Genomic DNA, 17,881 nt, shown 5'->3' on the forward strand with positions numbered 1-17,881 from the left:
ATAGTCAGCAATCCAGCTGCCACCCTCCAAGCCACTAGCTGCTCATTCCCAACCTCCCTTCCTGCCTCGGGCCCCCCCTCCCTTCCTGCCTCGGGCCCCCCCTCCCTCAGTATTGAGGTTCCCATGCGCACTGCATTTAAGTACACACATTTGCCCCTGTTTGTTGTGGTATGCTGCACCATCTCTAAAAAGTTCAATAATTTTTTGACATTATCTCTGAATGATATTTCCTTTTCAGTAAAACACATTGGCAAGGTATCCCTGAAATATTTTAAAAAATTCTCCTGCAGAACTTTTTTACAGCTGAGACATTCAACAGAAATATATCTGTGACTCACATAATGGCTTAAAGTACATAATCATTCATTCTTAAACTGTGCTAGTTGTTCTTTTTTATATTAATTTTATTTATGTATTTATTTATGTATTTATTTATTTACTCATACATGATCATTTTACAATGATACAAGATTTGTCATCATAGTACAATGAAAATGAATAGCTCGAACCCTGCACCACCACCACCACCACCACACATGTACACAATATATAAGTATGCTTTTATGAGGAAAGGACGTGTGTTTTATCTGTGAAGGAACCATCCCAGTATATGCCTGAAATGATTTAGAAAAACCATGGAAACTCTAAATCAAAATAGCCAGACAGAGCAAACTCCGTACTCCCAAATGTGAAGTCAGTATCTTAACAACTGCAATGCCTCATTGGATTGGCTCTCTTGCACAGTGTTATTTTTTTTTATATACAGTTCATACCACATATCATATAACAGGAGCATAGTTTTGTACCAACCCACCACACACACTGGACACCACCTGCTGACTCTAGGACCACAAATACACCTGTCTCCATGTACTCCCTTCAGTCCGTGTAGATAACTGAGTCATCATACCAGCCAATGACTGAGATGTTGAGCTCAGGAGAATGACAAGACATTAGTATGGTGCACTATAGACCTTGGTACATTTGCTTGTAAGAGTACAAAATTTGATTACCTATTGTAATGTGACGGGCTGTTGTAGTTGTCACCTTTCATTATTAACCCCTATGCTGAGTCCTTTAAGTAATCTTTGTGTAGATTTTGCAGTTATGAAGTATGTTTCAGATGGAAATATTTTAACAATCTTTTTGTCGTCTTGGGAAGTTTATTACAAAAATTACTCCTTGATAGGAAATACTGTTTTGAGTTTTTTTGTTAGTTTTTCCTTGGTAACTACAAATCAAACTGGTGTTTTCCTTGACTTGCACAACAGATTGGTAGGTGTACTCTCTTGGTGCAGTAAGGATACCCAGTTTTTTAAATAACTCATTTTCAGAGATTTTCTACCTCCTACCTGTAGAAATTTCTATTCCAACTAACATATTCTCTGGCAAAGCTCAGTTTTTATGCTTCTGCTTTCTTCCCAATGCCGTGATAGTTTTGGATCCATATTGCCCAATTTGTGATCAATTTTACTGCAACTGAAGAATCAGCTTAAATTAATTGTATAATCCTGTGTTCTACACCTTCATTTTTGAAACAAACTACTACACAATTAAGAGACAGAAACCATTACAACCAGCAGTTCTGCATCTCACCTTTGTAGTCGGGATTCAATGTCCTTTTGCTTTGGTTTCCTGATAGCTGCTTGTTTCTGTTATGTTTCTGCACCTTCAACAGCTGTGTGAAATAGTTTATATTGAAAATAGTTATCAAGGTGACATCCTGGTGCAATTGAACATTGCCGTCCTGTGAGATAAAACGCACAACTCTAATGTGATAAACTAGTATAGTTGTAGTTCCCTTCACAGTTTTATGACGAAAAATAAGTTGTGATTCATGATAAAATCAAAATGTGTCAGTCTTTTGTTAGTGAAATTAGTGAATGAAAGGGATAGAACTCCAGTGATCTACAGTCCATTATGCACATAGGGATGCTCACTAAAATTGCTACCTCTTGTGAGGAAAAGTAAGCAGTACACAGCTGGACACTTAACATGATTTTCATCTACATGAAGCTTTCTGTGAATGCTGGTGTAATCCTTCTGGTGGCTGCAGGTGTGGTAGGCCATAGTTGGAGAAGAATCAACAACATTCTTCCTAGACTGGCTGTTGTTGGCTTAACCTTTGGGATGCTAAATCTTTGGTGAGAAGTTATTGTTGATACACACATATTGTAAACAGCATGAGGCTGGACATTTAACCATATGGCCTTACCATTAGTTTGACCTGCTTCCAGTTTGCTAGTCACTGTCAATTACAGTTTATCAGATAAGTGGATGGTAGATACCTTTTGCCCATGTTGATCATTCTGCATCTGTGTTTACATACATTTTCTGCCAGTCATTTGCTGTATGGAGGAGATACCTTGTACTATCCCTAGTCATTCTGTTTCCTGTCCCACGTGCAAATACGACAAGGGGAAAATGGCTGCTTATATACTCCCGTATGAGCCCTAATTTCTGTTACCTGTCATTGGTCCGTATGCAGAATGTATGTTTGCAGCCGTAGAATCGTTCTGAGGTCAGCTACAAATGCTGTTTCCCTAAATTTTTTCACTAGTGCTTTCTGAAAAGAATATTGTCTTCCCTCTAAGGATTCCCATTTGAGTTCGCGTAGTATCTTCGTAATACTTGTTGTTCGAATCTATTGGTAACAAATCTAGCAACATGCTTCTGAGTTGCGTTGGATGTCTTCCTGTAATCCGATCTGATAGGGAGTCCAAGCACTCTAGAAGGGTACTGATGACCTTGCTGTGTAGTGGACTAAACCACCAATCATTATCAAACACTCTAGCAGTACTCAACAATGTGTTGCACTAATGTTCTATATGCAGTTTCCTTTATGGATTAGTCACACTTCCTAAAGTTTTCCCACTAAACTGAAGTTGACCATCTGCCTTCCCTGCTGCTGACCTTATGTGCTCGTTGTATTTCATATTGCTGTGCAGTGTTACACCTACATATTTAACTGATGTGACTGCCTCAAGCTTCACACCACTAACACTGGATTCAAACATCGCAGGGTTGGTTTTCCTACTCACCTGCATTAACTTGCGTGTTTTTACATCTAGGGCAAGCTGTCATTTATCACGCCAAATAGAAATTCTGTCTGTCATCCTGTATCCTTGTACAGTTCCTAAATGCCAATATTTCCTGTATAATACCGTATTTACTCGAATCTAAGCCGCACTTTTTTTCCGGTTTTCGTAATCCAAAAAACCGCCTGCGGCTTAGAATCGAGTGCAAAGCTAGCGGAAGTTATGAAAAATGTTCGTACGTGCCGCCACAACTAACTTCTGCCGGCGAATACATGTAGCGCTACGCAAGCATACTTTGTAGGCACAAAGATAAATACTGGCGCCAAAACCTCTGCGTCAGTAAATAATTTTTTTTTAAAAAAAAGTGGAAGACGAGACTTTTTTCTCCGCCGCGAGTTTCGACCACTGCATTTTCATACATTAGCCAACGAAGTAAATACAAATTCCGTATTGTTCATCTTCGAATGTAGCACAATTTCAGTGTACTACGAAAATCTGACTGGCAAGACTGTTTGGGATGTTTGTCAATATGGCCAATTCTACGTTCTGAATTTTTTCCTATCTGTGAGAAGAGATGGTTGCTAATAGGAACCTGATGAAATTTGAATCACATACAGTATTCTCTTCACCATAAGAATAATACGAATATAAACATTTTGCCATGTATTCTTTCGTGTTTGCTGCTATCTTATTTAAATCCTGTCTGCCTAATAAACTACGAAACTATAGAGTGAGACAACAGCAAACGTGGAAGAATATACATATCATGTCATGTTTATATTCGTATTATTCTTATGTCTAATAGTGATACAGTCAGAAATGAAGCACGGCAAGTGACTAGATTTTTAAATCTAAGATGACTGTAATTTCTGTGCAGAATTTGATGTAATAAACAACCGGCCGCAAAGATTTTCAAACGGAGAAAAATTTTCACAAACTCTCGTTCAGAACATGTTCTATCATACGCAGTCTATTATTTGATTGTTGTTGATCATTATCAAAGAAAGCAGCAGTGTAAGTAACAACAAATAGCAGTCTCTTGCCATTGTTTCGCTAATGAGAAGATTCCTCTCTCTCTCTCTCTTTTTTAATTGTACGCGGCGGTAGCGCGCACAAAAGCAAGCCATGCCGCGAGCCGCGACTGGCCGTAAACACGCACGATCAGAATGCGACAAACAATGCATGACACAGTGCAGTAATGCATTTTCAGCTTAAGAGTGACGCAAACACCTATAACAAAGAAAACGGCATTTATCAGATCAAAGCAAAATAAGCAATCGATTCAAACCAGACGAAGCACGTGAAAAAGGAAGGGTATCCGTATAAATACGGACGGAGCGCCTGACGCATAGCAGTGGCTACGTGGTAAAGCTTAACTGCTAAGCTTACAACTCGAACCAAACTACTGTAGCTGTATCGTCATTCATTCGACCTAAATTGTCTATCATATTACAATGGACCAACTTTGTTTCGATTTGGAGATGCGGCCTAAAACTTTTCTCTCCCCTTGAATTTCGAGTCTCAAATTTCAGGTGCGGCTTAGATTCGGGAAATTTTTTTTTCCTTTATTTCGAGTCTCATTTTTCAGGTGCGGCTTAGATTCGAGTGCGGCTTAGATTTGAGTAAATACGGTACATCAGGAGCAGACAGACAGACACTCAGACTACTGTACACCCTGCCCATCTTCCCTGGGGCACTCCTGATGATATCCTTGTCTCTGAGGAACACTCACCTTCCAGGATAACATACTAAAGAATTCATTGAGCCTTACATCTATCTAGGAATGTATCCTATATGTTCAGAACTTTGCTAACAGTCTGCAGTGAAATGCTTTGTGACACTCTTGAAATATCGAATGTGCCTGGTGTCCTTCATACATGGTTTGTACGGTATCATTTGAGGAAAGAGCAAGGTGAGTTTCACATGAGTGATGCTTTCTAATTTGTGCTGATTTGTGGACAGATTCTTTTCTGTTTCAAGGAAAGTTATTGTATTTGAACTCAGAACATGCTCAAAAATTCTGCAGCAAACTGATGTTAAGGATATTGGTCTGTAATTTTACAGGTCCATTCTTTTACTGTTCTCATGTACAGGAGTCATCTCTGCTTTTCTCCACTTCCTTGGTACTTCACACTGGATGATAAATGCAAGCTAAGTAAGGGGCCAGTGCCAGAGAATGCTCTGTAATACTGAACTGGGATTCCATACAGACCTGGTAACATAATTGTTTGAACTCTTTCAATTGCTTCTCAACATCAGGGGTGCTTATTTCTACGTCCTCCATAAGGGAGTCTGTATGATGGTTAAACAGTTTTATGTCTGTATGATCCTCCTGTGTGAATGATTTTTTTGAACATAAAGTTTCAAAACTTTAGCTTTCCTTCTACTGCCTTCTATTGCAATGCAAGACTGGTCAGTGATTGAGTGACTGGTTAGAAGTCTTTAACCTGCGTAGTGATTTTACTTAGGACCTTAATTTTCTCAGCTTCTCAGCAAGATCTTTCACTAAGATATGATGGTGGAAGTTATATGCTTCACAGATTCATCTTCTTATAGATGCAAAAATTTTTACTGACTTTTGCGTGTCTGCATTTCTGCATTCTGTTTTGAACTAGGAATGCAACAGTCTGTTTTCTCAACATTTTCTGAATTCTGTTATCAAACCATGATGGGTCTTTTCCATCCTCAATCCACTTATGTAGCACATAGTTCTTCAGAATGAAATTCACAGTCAGTTTAAACTTTGCCCATAATTCCTCCATTATATTGGAACTAAATGATGTCCATTCATTGTCTAAGGATGACGCTAGCAACCTCCCATCTGCTCTTTCCAGCATAAAATCTCTTTTAACCTTCTTTATGGATTTATTAACTTTAGTAACTATTATCACTGTGATGGAGTCAGTATCACTAATCCCTGTGTTGATACTGACACTGTTAATAAGATCAGGCCTGTTTGTAGCGAAGTCTAAAATATTTCCATTGAGTGTGAGTTGTCGTACTAGCTAATATTAGTTCTGGGTTCATAACTACTACACAAGACTGCCTGTATCACCTACAATGAATCAATAGACATACCAATCCCTACTCAGTAGGCTGAAGTCGCCTCCAGCTAATATTGTGTGAGCTTGATACTTCAACACTATTGAGTGTAGACTTTCTTTGAATTATCCTACATCTGCTATTGTGTGATCGGATAGCTGGTAAAAAATGTGATGATTAACTTGAACAGTGGAAAAACCAGGATGGAATAATGACAATATTGTGAAAAGCATAGATTGGTACTCCCTGTACAGAGGAGACATTGGGGTTGCAGACAGGCGCAACAAAAAGACTGCTGTACATTTAAGCTTTCAACCAAAAGGCATTCTTCTTAAGTAGAAAACACACACATTCACACAAACACTCTGGCTTCAGTGGCCAGAGACAGTGGTCTTGTGTATGTGATTTGTGCTTGTGTGAAAGTGTGTGTGTTTTCTACTTAAGGGGGAGGCCTTATGGCTGATTGAAAACTCAAATGTACAACAGTCTTTTGTTGTGCCTATCTGCAACTCAACATCATCATCCCTATGATGAGTAACAGTTGATCCTTTTCATAATATTGAGTTCACATATTCCATCCATCTTCTTTTATTGTCACAGCACCGACTACTGTCCTAGTATTAGACATACAAAAGCACAGTGCATACATACAACGAAGGTAGATAACAGTGGCACTGGTTTATTTATTCATATTTTTAGAAAACATTTCATTAGCAATTGTTTCTCTTTAAAAGTGCCATTTGAGTTGTTGGAGATAGCATAAAATCTAACTAATAAAACACCAGAAAGGCTGAGACTGAAAAGATGGAAAGTAGTTTTATTAAAAAAAAAAAATCATATAACATAAGTCCTCCTTATCTTTTCACTTTGTTACAGAACACTTTGATAATAGTTCTTTTTTTGTGATGTGTAACTGACCATTGTCAGTCTATAATTATTTTCAAAGTGTTGTTACACATAGCTTTAGAGAAAAACACGTTTCTTTCTGCAATACTAACTGTTCTTGTTCCATTTGAATATTACAGGTGAGGCCGAAACTCAAAGTGCTTTTGAAAAGCATTTTTCTGAAGAGGTTTCTGTTTATGGACCAGTATGCATAATTAATCTTGTTGAGCAATATGGGAAGGAGAAGATCATATGGGATGCATACACTAATCACATATTATTGTTAAATAATCCACAACTCACATATGTTACATTTGACTTTCATGAATACTGGTAAATATTTAACTTACATTGTTTGTGCATTTCTTTATGTCTAGGATTAGATGGTATTTTATTAATATCCATTGGCAACCTTGCCTGTAGGTTTAGATACTGTACTGATGTTTAGAACAGCATGACTCTGTTTCCAATGGTATCTGCACATTTTGCCAAGTATTGCAGAGTTGGAGTAGAAATTTATGCTATTTGCCACTGAAAATAGTGTGTGCTTGTTAGATACCTGACATTATTTTCTGTATGTAATAGAATATGCGCACACTGTCCATTTAAGAGGATGAATAGTGCTATGTTTTTTTCATGTTTATTGACTGTGATATGTCCAAGAAAGCATCACATGCCAATAAAGATATGTAAATACATTTTACTCACCATAAGAAATATGCAGTGTAATATCTGAAGGAAAAATTGTAAATAGCATTCAGCTTGTTTTGGACTGAAGGAAATTATTTTCCAACAGACAAATGCAGAAAACTTGAGGGATGCGAAAGCTGTTTTCAGGTTGTTGGTGTAATGGTTCAGGGAGCAGATTTGTTTGCCACAACCTGAAAACAGCTTTCGCATCCCGCAACTACCCTCCCGACCTGGTACAGAAGCAAATAACCAGAGCCACTTCCTCATCCCCTCAAATCCAGAACCTCCCACAGAACAACCCCAAAAGTGCCCCACTTGTGACAGGATACTTTCCGGGACTGGATCAGACTCTGAATGTGGCTCTCCAGCAGGGATATGACTTCCTCAAATCCTGCCCTGAAATGAGATCCATCCTTCATGAAATCCTCCCCACTCCACCAAGAGTGTCTTTCCGCCGTCCACCTAACCTTCGTAACCTCTTAGTTCATCCCTATGAAATCCCCAAACCACCTTCCCTACCCTCTGGCTCCTACCCTTGTAACCGCCCCCGGTGTAAAACTTGTCCCATGCACCCTCCCACCACCGCCTACTCCAGTCCTATAACCCGGAAGGCGTACACGATCAAAGGCAGAGCCATGTGTGAAAGCACCCATGTGATTTACCAACTGACCTGCCTACACTGTGAAGCCTTCTATGTGGGAATGACCAGCAACAAACTGTCCATTCGCATGAATGGACACAGGCAGACAGTGTTTGTTGGTAATGAGGATCACCCTGTGGCTAAACATGCCTTGGTGCACGACCAGCACATCTTGGCACAGTGTTACACCGTCCGGGTTATCTGGATACTTCCCACTAACACCAACCTGTCAGAACTCCAGAGATGGGAACTTGCCCTTCAGTATATCCTCTCTTCTCGTTACCCGCCACGCCTCAACTTCTGCTAATTTCAAGTTGCCGCCACTCATACCTCACCTGTCATTCAACAACATCTTTGCCTTTGTACTTCCGCCTCGACTGACATCTCTGCCCAAACTCTTTGCCTTTACAAATGTCTGCTTGTGTCTGTGTATTTGCAGGTGTGTGTGTGTGTGTGTGTGTGTGTGTGTGTGTGTGTGTGTATACCTGTCCTTTTTTCCCCCTAAGTTAAGTCTTTCTGCTCCTGGGATTGGAATGACTTCTTACCCTCTCCCTTAAAACCCACATCCTTTCATCTTTTCCTCTCCTTCCCTTTTTCCTGATGAAGCAACTGCTGGTTGCAAAAGCTTGAATTTTGTGTGTGTGTTTGTGTTTGTGTGTCTATCAACCTGCCAGTGCTTTCGTTTTGTAAGTCACATCATCTTTGTTTTCTAATATATTCTGTGGTATACGTAAAAAACATCGTTATAAATATCCATATAACGAAAAAAGACCTTGTTAATTGTGAGCAGGTAGAAAGCGTAGTGTATGATACTTACGTGTGACAGGATGCAAAGTTTTCATTCACATACCATTACAAAGCCATTGGTCTACATTATTCTCAAAGGCGGAAAAAGGCATTCTTGTTGGATACACTCTATATGGCAGCGGAAACAAGATCTCTATGCCAAAAATGAAACAGGTTATGGAATCTATGGACTGTATATTCACAGAATTTTTGTATGGCAAGTTGTAGACAGAAAATAGAGAACAGAAGGAGCTTACTGAACTGTACAATGAAGGAACATTATTATTTCCAAGTACTGAAGATCAAATCTGAAGTGAAATAAAAAATTCAAGCACTGAAGTGGAATTTTATGGTTTCCCAGATCAGGTGGAAATTTTAGAAAAAAAAGCCTTTATTAAATGAAGGTAATCAGAACCATTTGGAACATGCTTAAATTTCATGTAATCAATGCAGGCCAAGAAAGAATGTAATGAAGAAAAAAATAGTTTTGACTACCATCCAATGATATTTTGTTCCAAAGGGAAAGATTATATGGAATAAGCGCAAAAGTTGTGCTATGAATGGACAATGTTGAAAAGTTACCCTATCACAAAGCATTTAATTCTGATGAGGCAGCTGAATGGATAGCTGCACTGAATCAAGAAATTCAGTCTTTGAAGAATTAGGTAGATAAATCAAGAACAAAATGTACTGCCACAAAACTCAGTTTCATGTGGCAATAAGTAGTAGCTGGAACAGTTGACATTCAATACATTTTGAGAGATAAAAAATTAAGCTAACTTGTCGACAAAGCCAGTGAATCAGAATAGTCATGAAAATCATAATTAGAAAATATTATGAAATGAGACTACTGTGAAATAATACGCATGATTAGAGTTTATTTTTTTATTAATTTTTTTTATTTTTTTTTATTTTTATTTTTATTTTTTTTTTTGGGGGGGGGGGGGGGGGGTAGGTTGGGAGGTTATTGAGGTTTAAAGTAACGGACAACAGCTCATTTTATTATTTCATTTTTGTGACTGGTTATCTTTGACATTGTCGTTACTCAAAAAGTCAAGAAGCTTTTGTTCTTTTAAAAAGTATAGGTAGTTTCTCTGCTTTAATGGTGTATGCTGTTTTTCTTTGAATAAATGTTGTTGTTGTTGTTGTGGTCTTCAGTCCTGAGACTGGTTTGATACTGCTCTCCATGCTACTCTATCCTGTGCAAGTTTCATGAAAAATATAACATTTTTGCTAATAAAGTGCTTACCTTATTTGAACACTGCTTTCCCCCAAAACTTACCAAGGTTAGAGCAAAGTCTACAAAGAAGCCATGGATTACTCGAGGAATAGGGGTATCATGTAAAACAAAAAGAAAACTGTATCTGTCAATCATTTCCCATGTTGATGCTATAGCACATTATAAGAAATACTGCAAAATATTAAAGACTTTAATACGGATGTCAAAGCCAATATATTACAAGGAAAAGATAGTCATATCAGATAACAAAATAAAGACAATATGGGATATAGTGAAGGAGGAGACCGGTAGAACCAGACATGAAGAGGAACAAATAGCATTAAGAGTAAATGATACATTGGTGACAGATGTGTATAGTGTTGCAGAACTTTTTAAGAAACATTTTATAACTGTTACTGAAAAGATGGGGTTGTCAGGTTCGGTAGATGCTGCTATGGATTACCTTAGACCAGACATTTCAAGTAACTTCCATAATATGAATTTGACCCTCACTACCCCAACAGAAATAATGTCTATCATAAAATCTTTAAAATCAAAAACATCTAGTGGGTATGATGAAATATCAACAAAGTTAATTAAAGAATGTGATTCTGAGCTAAGTAACATATTAAGCTATCTGTGTAACCAGTCGTTTATCAGTGGAATATTTCCTGAATGGCTGAAATATGCTGAAGTTAAGCCACTGTTTAAGAAGGGAGATAAAGAAATAGCATCAAATTTCCGTCCAATTTCACTGTTGCCAGCATTCTCAAAAATTTTCGAAAAAGTAATGTACAGTCGTCTTTATAACCATCTTATCTCAAATAACATACTGTCAAAGTCACAGTTTGGATTTCTAAAGGGTTCTGATATTGAGAAGGCTATCTTTACTTGCAGTGAAAATGTGCTTAATTCATTAGACAAAAAATTGCAGGCAACTGGTATATTTTGTGATCTGTCAAAGGCATTTGACTGTGTAAATCACAATATCCTTTTAAGTAAACTAGAATATTATAGTGTAACAGGAAATGCTGCAAAATGGTTCAAATCTTATATCTCTGGCAGGAAACAAAGGGTGTTATTAGGAAAGAGACATGTATCAAGCTATCAGGCATCATCCAACTGGGAACTAATTACATGTGGGGTTCCACAAGGTTCCATTTTGGGGCCCTTACTTTTCCTTGTGTATATCAATGACCTTTCATCAGTAACATTACCAGATGCCAAGTTTGTTTTGTTTGCCGATGATACAAACATTGCAATAAATAGCAAATCAAGTGTAGTCTTAGAAAGATCAGCCAATAAAATATTTGTGGACATTAATCACTGGTTCCTAGCCAATTCTTTGTCACTAAACTTTGAAAAAACACACTACATGCAGTTACTACTTGTAAGGGGTGTCCCAAGAGTATATGTCTAACATACGATGACAAGAAGATAGAAGAAGTGGACAGTGTTAAATTCTTGGGATTACAGCTTGATAATAAATTCAACTGGGAGGAGCACACCACAGAACTGCTGAAGCGTCTTAACAAATCTCTGTTTGCAATGCGAATTTTGTCAGACATAGGGGATATAAAAATGAAAAAGCTGGCATACTATGCTTACTTTCATTCCATAATGTCATATGGGATTATTTTTTGGGGTAATTCATCAAGCCAAGCTAAAGTTTTCCGGGCACAAAAACGTGCAGTAAGAATTATATGTGGTGTGAACTCAAGAACATCCTGCAGAAGCCTGTTTTAGGGAACTAGGGATACTAACTACAGCTTCCCAATATATTTATTCCTTAATGAAATTTGTCATTAAAAATATATCACTTTCTCAAACCAACAGCTCAATTCATGGAATCAATACTAGAAATAAGAATAATCTTCACAAGGATTTAAAGTCACTTAGTCTTGTACAAAAAGGTGTGCATTATTCAGGAACACACATTTTCAATAACTTGCCAGCATCCATAAAAAGCTTAACAACCAATGAAATTCAGTTTAAGAGAAGCCTAAAGGATTTATTGGTGGCAAACTCCTTCTACTCCATTGATGAATTTCTTAGTAAAACCAACTGATTTGTTGGTACAACATAACTTCTGCACAATTTCAGTGCAGTAATGTGTTCACTGAAAATTTGTGTGTGTGTGTGTGTGTGTGTGTGTGTGTGTGTGTGTGTGTGTGTGTGTGTGTGTGCGCGCGCTTGTGTGTGTGTAAGTGTGTAAGTATAATCTAACTTCTGCACCATTTCAGTGCAGTAATGTGTTCATTGTAAATAGTATTACAGTAGTTGTATTACATGTTTCTTACCTTATAAATAAATAAAAAACTTTTTTATTTTAAATTCAGTGCAATAGTATTTGTAAAATGACTCTTAGTGTTCATTAAAAAATGACGATCATTCCACTTGGGACCTGTGGAATGGTACATTAGCTTATTTGTTTTAGTTGTAAATATTTGTCATGTATTGTTGTTTTTCTGACATGTTCCACATCCTGGAGGACCTCCTCACTACGGATCAATTGGAATGAAAGTAAATCTAATCTAATCTAATCTCCCAGTACCTACTGCAGCCTACATCCTTCTTAATCTGCTTAGTGTATTTATCTCTTGGTCTCCCTCTACGATTTTTACCCTCCACGCTGCCCTCCAACACTAAATTGGTTATCCCTCGATGTCTCGGAACATGTCCTACCAACCGATCCCTTCTTCTAGTCAAGTTGTGCCACAAGCTCCTCTTCTCCCCAATTCTATTCAATACCTCCTCATTAGTTATGTGATCTACCCATCTAATCTTCAGCATTGTTCTGTAGCACCACACTTCGAAAGCTTCTATTCTCTTCTTGTCCGAACTGTTTATCGTCCATGTTTCAGTTCCATACATGGCTACGCACCATAAAAATACTTTCAGAAACGACTGCCTGACACTTAAATCTATACTAGACGTTAACAAATTTCTCTTCTTTAGAAACGCTCTCCTTGCCATTGCCAGTCTACATTTTATATCGTCTCTACTTCGACCATCATCGGTTATTCTACTCCCTAAATAGCAAAACTCCTTTACTACTTTTAAGTGTCTCATTTCCTAATCTAATTCCCTCAGCATCACCCGACTTAATTTGACTACATTCCATTATCCTCATTTTGCTTTTATTGTTGTTCATCTTACACCCTCCTTTCAAGACACTGTCCATTCCTTTCAACTCCTCTTCAAAGTCCTTTGCTGTCTCTGACAGAATTACAATGTCACCGGCGAACGTCAAAGTTTTTATTTCTTCTCCATGGATTTTAATACCTACTCCGAACTTTTCTTTTGTTTCCTTTATTGCGTGCTCAATATACAGATTGAATAACGTCTGGGATAGGCTACAACCCTGTCTCACTCCCTTCCCAACCACTGCTTCCCTTTCATACCCCTCGACTATTGTAACTGCCATCTGGTTTCTGTACAAATTGTAAATAGCCTTTCGCTCCCTGTATTTTACCCCTGCCACCTTCAGAATTTCCAGTCAACATTGTCAAAAGCTTTCTCTAAGTCTACAAATGCTAGAAACGTAGGTTTACCTTTCCTTAATCTTGCTTCTAAGATAAGTCGTAGGGTCAGTATTGCCTCACGTGTTCCAACATTTCCACGGAATCCAAACTGCTCTTCCCCGAGGTCGGCTTCTATCAGTTTTTCCATTCGTCTGTAATGAATTCGCGTTAGTATTTTGCAGCTGTGACTTATTAAACTGATAGTTCGGTAATTTTCACATCTGTCAACACCTGCTTTCTTTGGGATTGGAATTATTATACTCTTCTTGAAATCTGAGGGTATTTCGCCTGTCTCATACATCTTGTTCACCAGATGGTAGAGTTTTGTCAGGACTGGCTCTCCCAAGGCTGTCAGTAGTTCTAATGGAATGCTGTCTACTCCCGGGGCCTTGTTTCAACTCAGGTCTTTCAGTGCTCTGTCAAACTCTTCACGCAGTATCGTATCTCCAATTTCATCTTCATGTACATCCTCTTCCATTTCCATAATATTGTCCTCAAGTACATCGCCCTTGTATAGACCCTCTATATACTCCTTCCACCTATCTGCTTTCCCTTCTTTGCTTAGAATTGGGTTTCCATCTGAGCTCTTGATATTCATACAAGTTGCTCTCTTTTCTCCAAAGGTCTCTTTAATTTTCCTGTAGGCAGTATCTATCTTACCCCTAGTGAGATAAGCCTCTACATCCTTAAATTTGTCCTCTATCCATCCCTGCTTAGCCATTTTGCACTTCCTGTCGATATCATTTTTGAGACGTTTGTATTCCTTTTCGCCTGCTTCATTTACTGCATTTTTATATTTTCTCCTTTCATCAATTAAATTCAATATTTCTTCTGTTACCCAAGGGTTTCTACTAGCCCTCGTCTTTTTACCTACTTGATCCTCTGCTGCCTTCACTACTTCATCCCTCAAAGCTACCCATTCGTCTTCTACTGTATTTCTTTCCCCCATTCCTGTCAATTGTTCCCCGTACAACCTCTGGTTCTTTCAGTTTATCCAGGTCCCATCTCCTTAAATTCCCACCTTTTTGCAGTTTCTTCAGTGGTTCCTAAATCTCTGTCTTACCATTATATAATCTATCTGATACCTTTTAGTATCTCCACGGTTCGTCCATGTATACAACCTTCTTTTATGATTCTTGAACCAAGTGTTAGCCATGATTAACTTATGCTTTGCGCAAAATTCTACCAGGCGGCTTTCTATTTCATTTCTTAGCCGCAATCCAAATACACCTAGTATGTTTCCTTCTCTCCCTTTTCCTACTCTCGAATTTCAATCACCCATGAGTATTAATTTTTCGTCTCCCTTCACTACCTGAATAATTTCTTTTATCTCCTCATACATTTCATCAATTTCATCGTCATCTGCAGAGGTAGTTGGCATATAAACTTGTACTACTGTAGTAGGCGTGGGCTTCGTGTCTGTCTTGGACACAATAATGCGTTCACTATGCTGTTTGTAGTAGCTTACCCGCACTCCTATTTTTTTATTCATTATTAAACATACTCCTGCATTACCCCTATTTGATTTTGTATTTATAACCCTGTATTCACCTGACCAAAAGTCTTGTTCCTCCTGCCACCGAACTTCACTAATTCCTACTATATCTAACTTTAACCTATCCATTTCCCTTTTTAAATTTTCTAACCTACCTGCCCGATTAAGGGATCTGACATTCCACGCTCCGATCCGTAGAATGCCAGTATTCTTTCTCCTGATAACGACGTCCTCTTGAGTAGTCCCCGCCTGGAGATCTGAATGGGGGACTATTTTACCTCCAGAATATTTTACCCAAGAGGACGCCATCATCATTTAACCGTACAGTAAATTAAGCTGCATGCCCTCGGGAAAAATTACGGCCGTAGTTTCCCCTTGTTTTCAGCCATTCGCAGTACCAGCACAGCAACGCCGTTTTGGTTAGTGTTACAAGGCTAGATCAGTCAATCATCCAGACTGTTGCCCCTGCAACTAATGAAAAGGCTGCTGCCCCTCTCCAGGAACCACACGATTGTCTGGCCTCTCAACAGATACCCCTCCGTTATGGTTGCACCTACGGTAGGGCTATCTGTATCGTTGAGGCACGCAAGCCTCCCCACCAATGGCAAGGTCCATGGCTCATGGGGGGGGGGGGGTAATAAATATTAGTGTGTGTAATATGACTACTTGTTCTACTCCAACGTGACTGAATGCAACAGTTATAGAAAATAAACTGTTTTTAAGCACTAAGGCGCCAATGGCCTTGCTGCCGTGGTAGCACCAGTTCCTGTCAGATCACCGAAATTAAGCGCTTTCGTGCTGGGTTAGCACTTGGATGGGTGGCCATCCGGTCTGCTGAGCACTGTTGGCAAGCGGGGTGCACTCAGCTCTTGTGAGACAGAGGAGCTACTTGATTGAGAAGTAGTGGCTCTGGTCTTGGAAATTGACATACGGCTGGGAGAGCGGTGTGCTGACCACATGCCCCTCCATATCTGCATCCAGTGACGCCTATGGGCTGAGGATGACATGGTGGCCGGTCGGTACCATAATTAATGTTGGGCCTTCATGACCTGTTCAGGAGGAGTTTAGTTTTTTTTTTTTTTAAGCACTAAGGTTGCTGATCTCTCCAGACAACCTATCCTCTAATTAAAATTCTGGAGATGTTCATGAAATTAAATTAGTGACTGGTGGTCTGGTAAAAAATGATATAGTAGAGATGGTGGCCCTGATTTTTTTTTTAAAGGTAGATGAGATTTGTGTGAAGTGTTCAGATAATAAAGGGGTCTCTCACTGTGTTTGGACAATGCTGGATTGCAAATAAGATTCATATAGCTGATGAGAAATTTGTGCAAGGTGTTAATGGTTAAGTAAAAAACAATGAATTAAACAAAAAAAAATGCTCAAGAGTGACAAAACTGGTCCATGTAATTGAGCAGAACAGAATGGAAGGAAATAGAAAACTGATTAGTACATACGCTACAAAAGAGAAAAATGTGTTACTGAAGAATAAGCAAATGATGACTGGGCTGGTTATTTGTGTATGGGGAAATGCAAATAAAAATCAACAGGTAGATTGCACCTTACTTTAAAGATATGATAAGTTGCAGACAGGCACTACTAAAAGTCACTTAAACATAAGTTAAGCTTTCGGCCACTTGAACCTGGAGTTTCTATTGTATGACTTACGCTTTAAAAAAGTTACAACTACTGCTTCATTTGCAGAACCGAAGGACAGTATAGAAAATCAGTGTAATAAGCACAGGGAGAAAATGGAGGAAAAAAAAGTGCATGTATTAAAAAAATATAAATGGCCACAAAAATTTTGGAAATACACACATCACCATGTGAAGTGAAGAACAACTTTCAGAAAACCATTGAGGCTTTGGTGACCACTTGTTTACGTATTGCCAGTTGGCTTCTGTCCCAGGTTCTTCAGCCAACATTTGTTCGATGATTTCTCTATTTCAATAGCCACTTACCCTGACCCCCCTGTGGGTCCAGGGGTTAGAATAGGCCCTAGGTACACATGCATGTCATAAGAGGTGACTAAAAGGAGTCTCGCACGTTTCAGCCTTTATGTGATGGTCCCCTGTAGGGTTTGCCCTCCATTTTTCAAAATTTTCCCGAAGAGCAAGCCAATTGCGCAAGGGCGCCTTACATGATGCACAGTGTCCATCAGGCACTGAGACTTCTTGCATCCTTTGTCGACATGGATCTGCAGTTCCACTCATTCTCCAGCTGTTGGTGCGTTTTCATCCATCCTGGGTGCATTTTCCTCCATCCTCTGTGCAATATCGCTTTCTGTCGACGATAATGGACTTCTTAACTTGTTTGTGCCTGATATCCAGCACGATAGCTAGTCTGTTCTGGTGGGGCCGCCACGTACCCCATTGTTTGTAGCTCCCTGACCACACAGGGATCGCTCTGCTGATGCCTGCGCCATTAACTCCCCAGGTGTGCCAAGGAGTAGATGCCTGTCACCCTGGGGCATCAGGACTCCCTGCTAGGTGGCCCTTGCTGTGGCTGGGTGGTGCCCGTGGGGAGGGCCTCTGATAGGAGTGGGTGGCATCAGGGCGGATGACA

The 17,881-nt window shown here is 39.1% G+C and overlaps 1 protein-coding gene across 1 annotated transcript in view; it reads left to right on the top strand.

The window, feature by feature from the left end:
- LOC126177145 (phosphatidylinositide phosphatase SAC2) overlaps window positions 1-17,881 on the top strand; it is a 371,512-nt gene that overhangs the window by 93,956 nt on the left and 259,675 nt on the right. Inside the window, exon 6 of the mRNA XM_049924417.1 lies at window positions 7,106-7,298. Coding sequence (XP_049780374.1) covers window positions 7,106-7,298 — 193 coding nt within the window. The remainder of the gene's footprint in view (window positions 1-7,105; window positions 7,299-17,881) is intronic.

Source organism: Schistocerca cancellata, chromosome 3 (genome assembly GCF_023864275.1).
Source record: "Schistocerca cancellata isolate TAMUIC-IGC-003103 chromosome 3, iqSchCanc2.1, whole genome shotgun sequence".
Classification (NCBI taxonomy): Eukaryota; Metazoa; Arthropoda; class Insecta; order Orthoptera; family Acrididae; genus Schistocerca; species Schistocerca cancellata.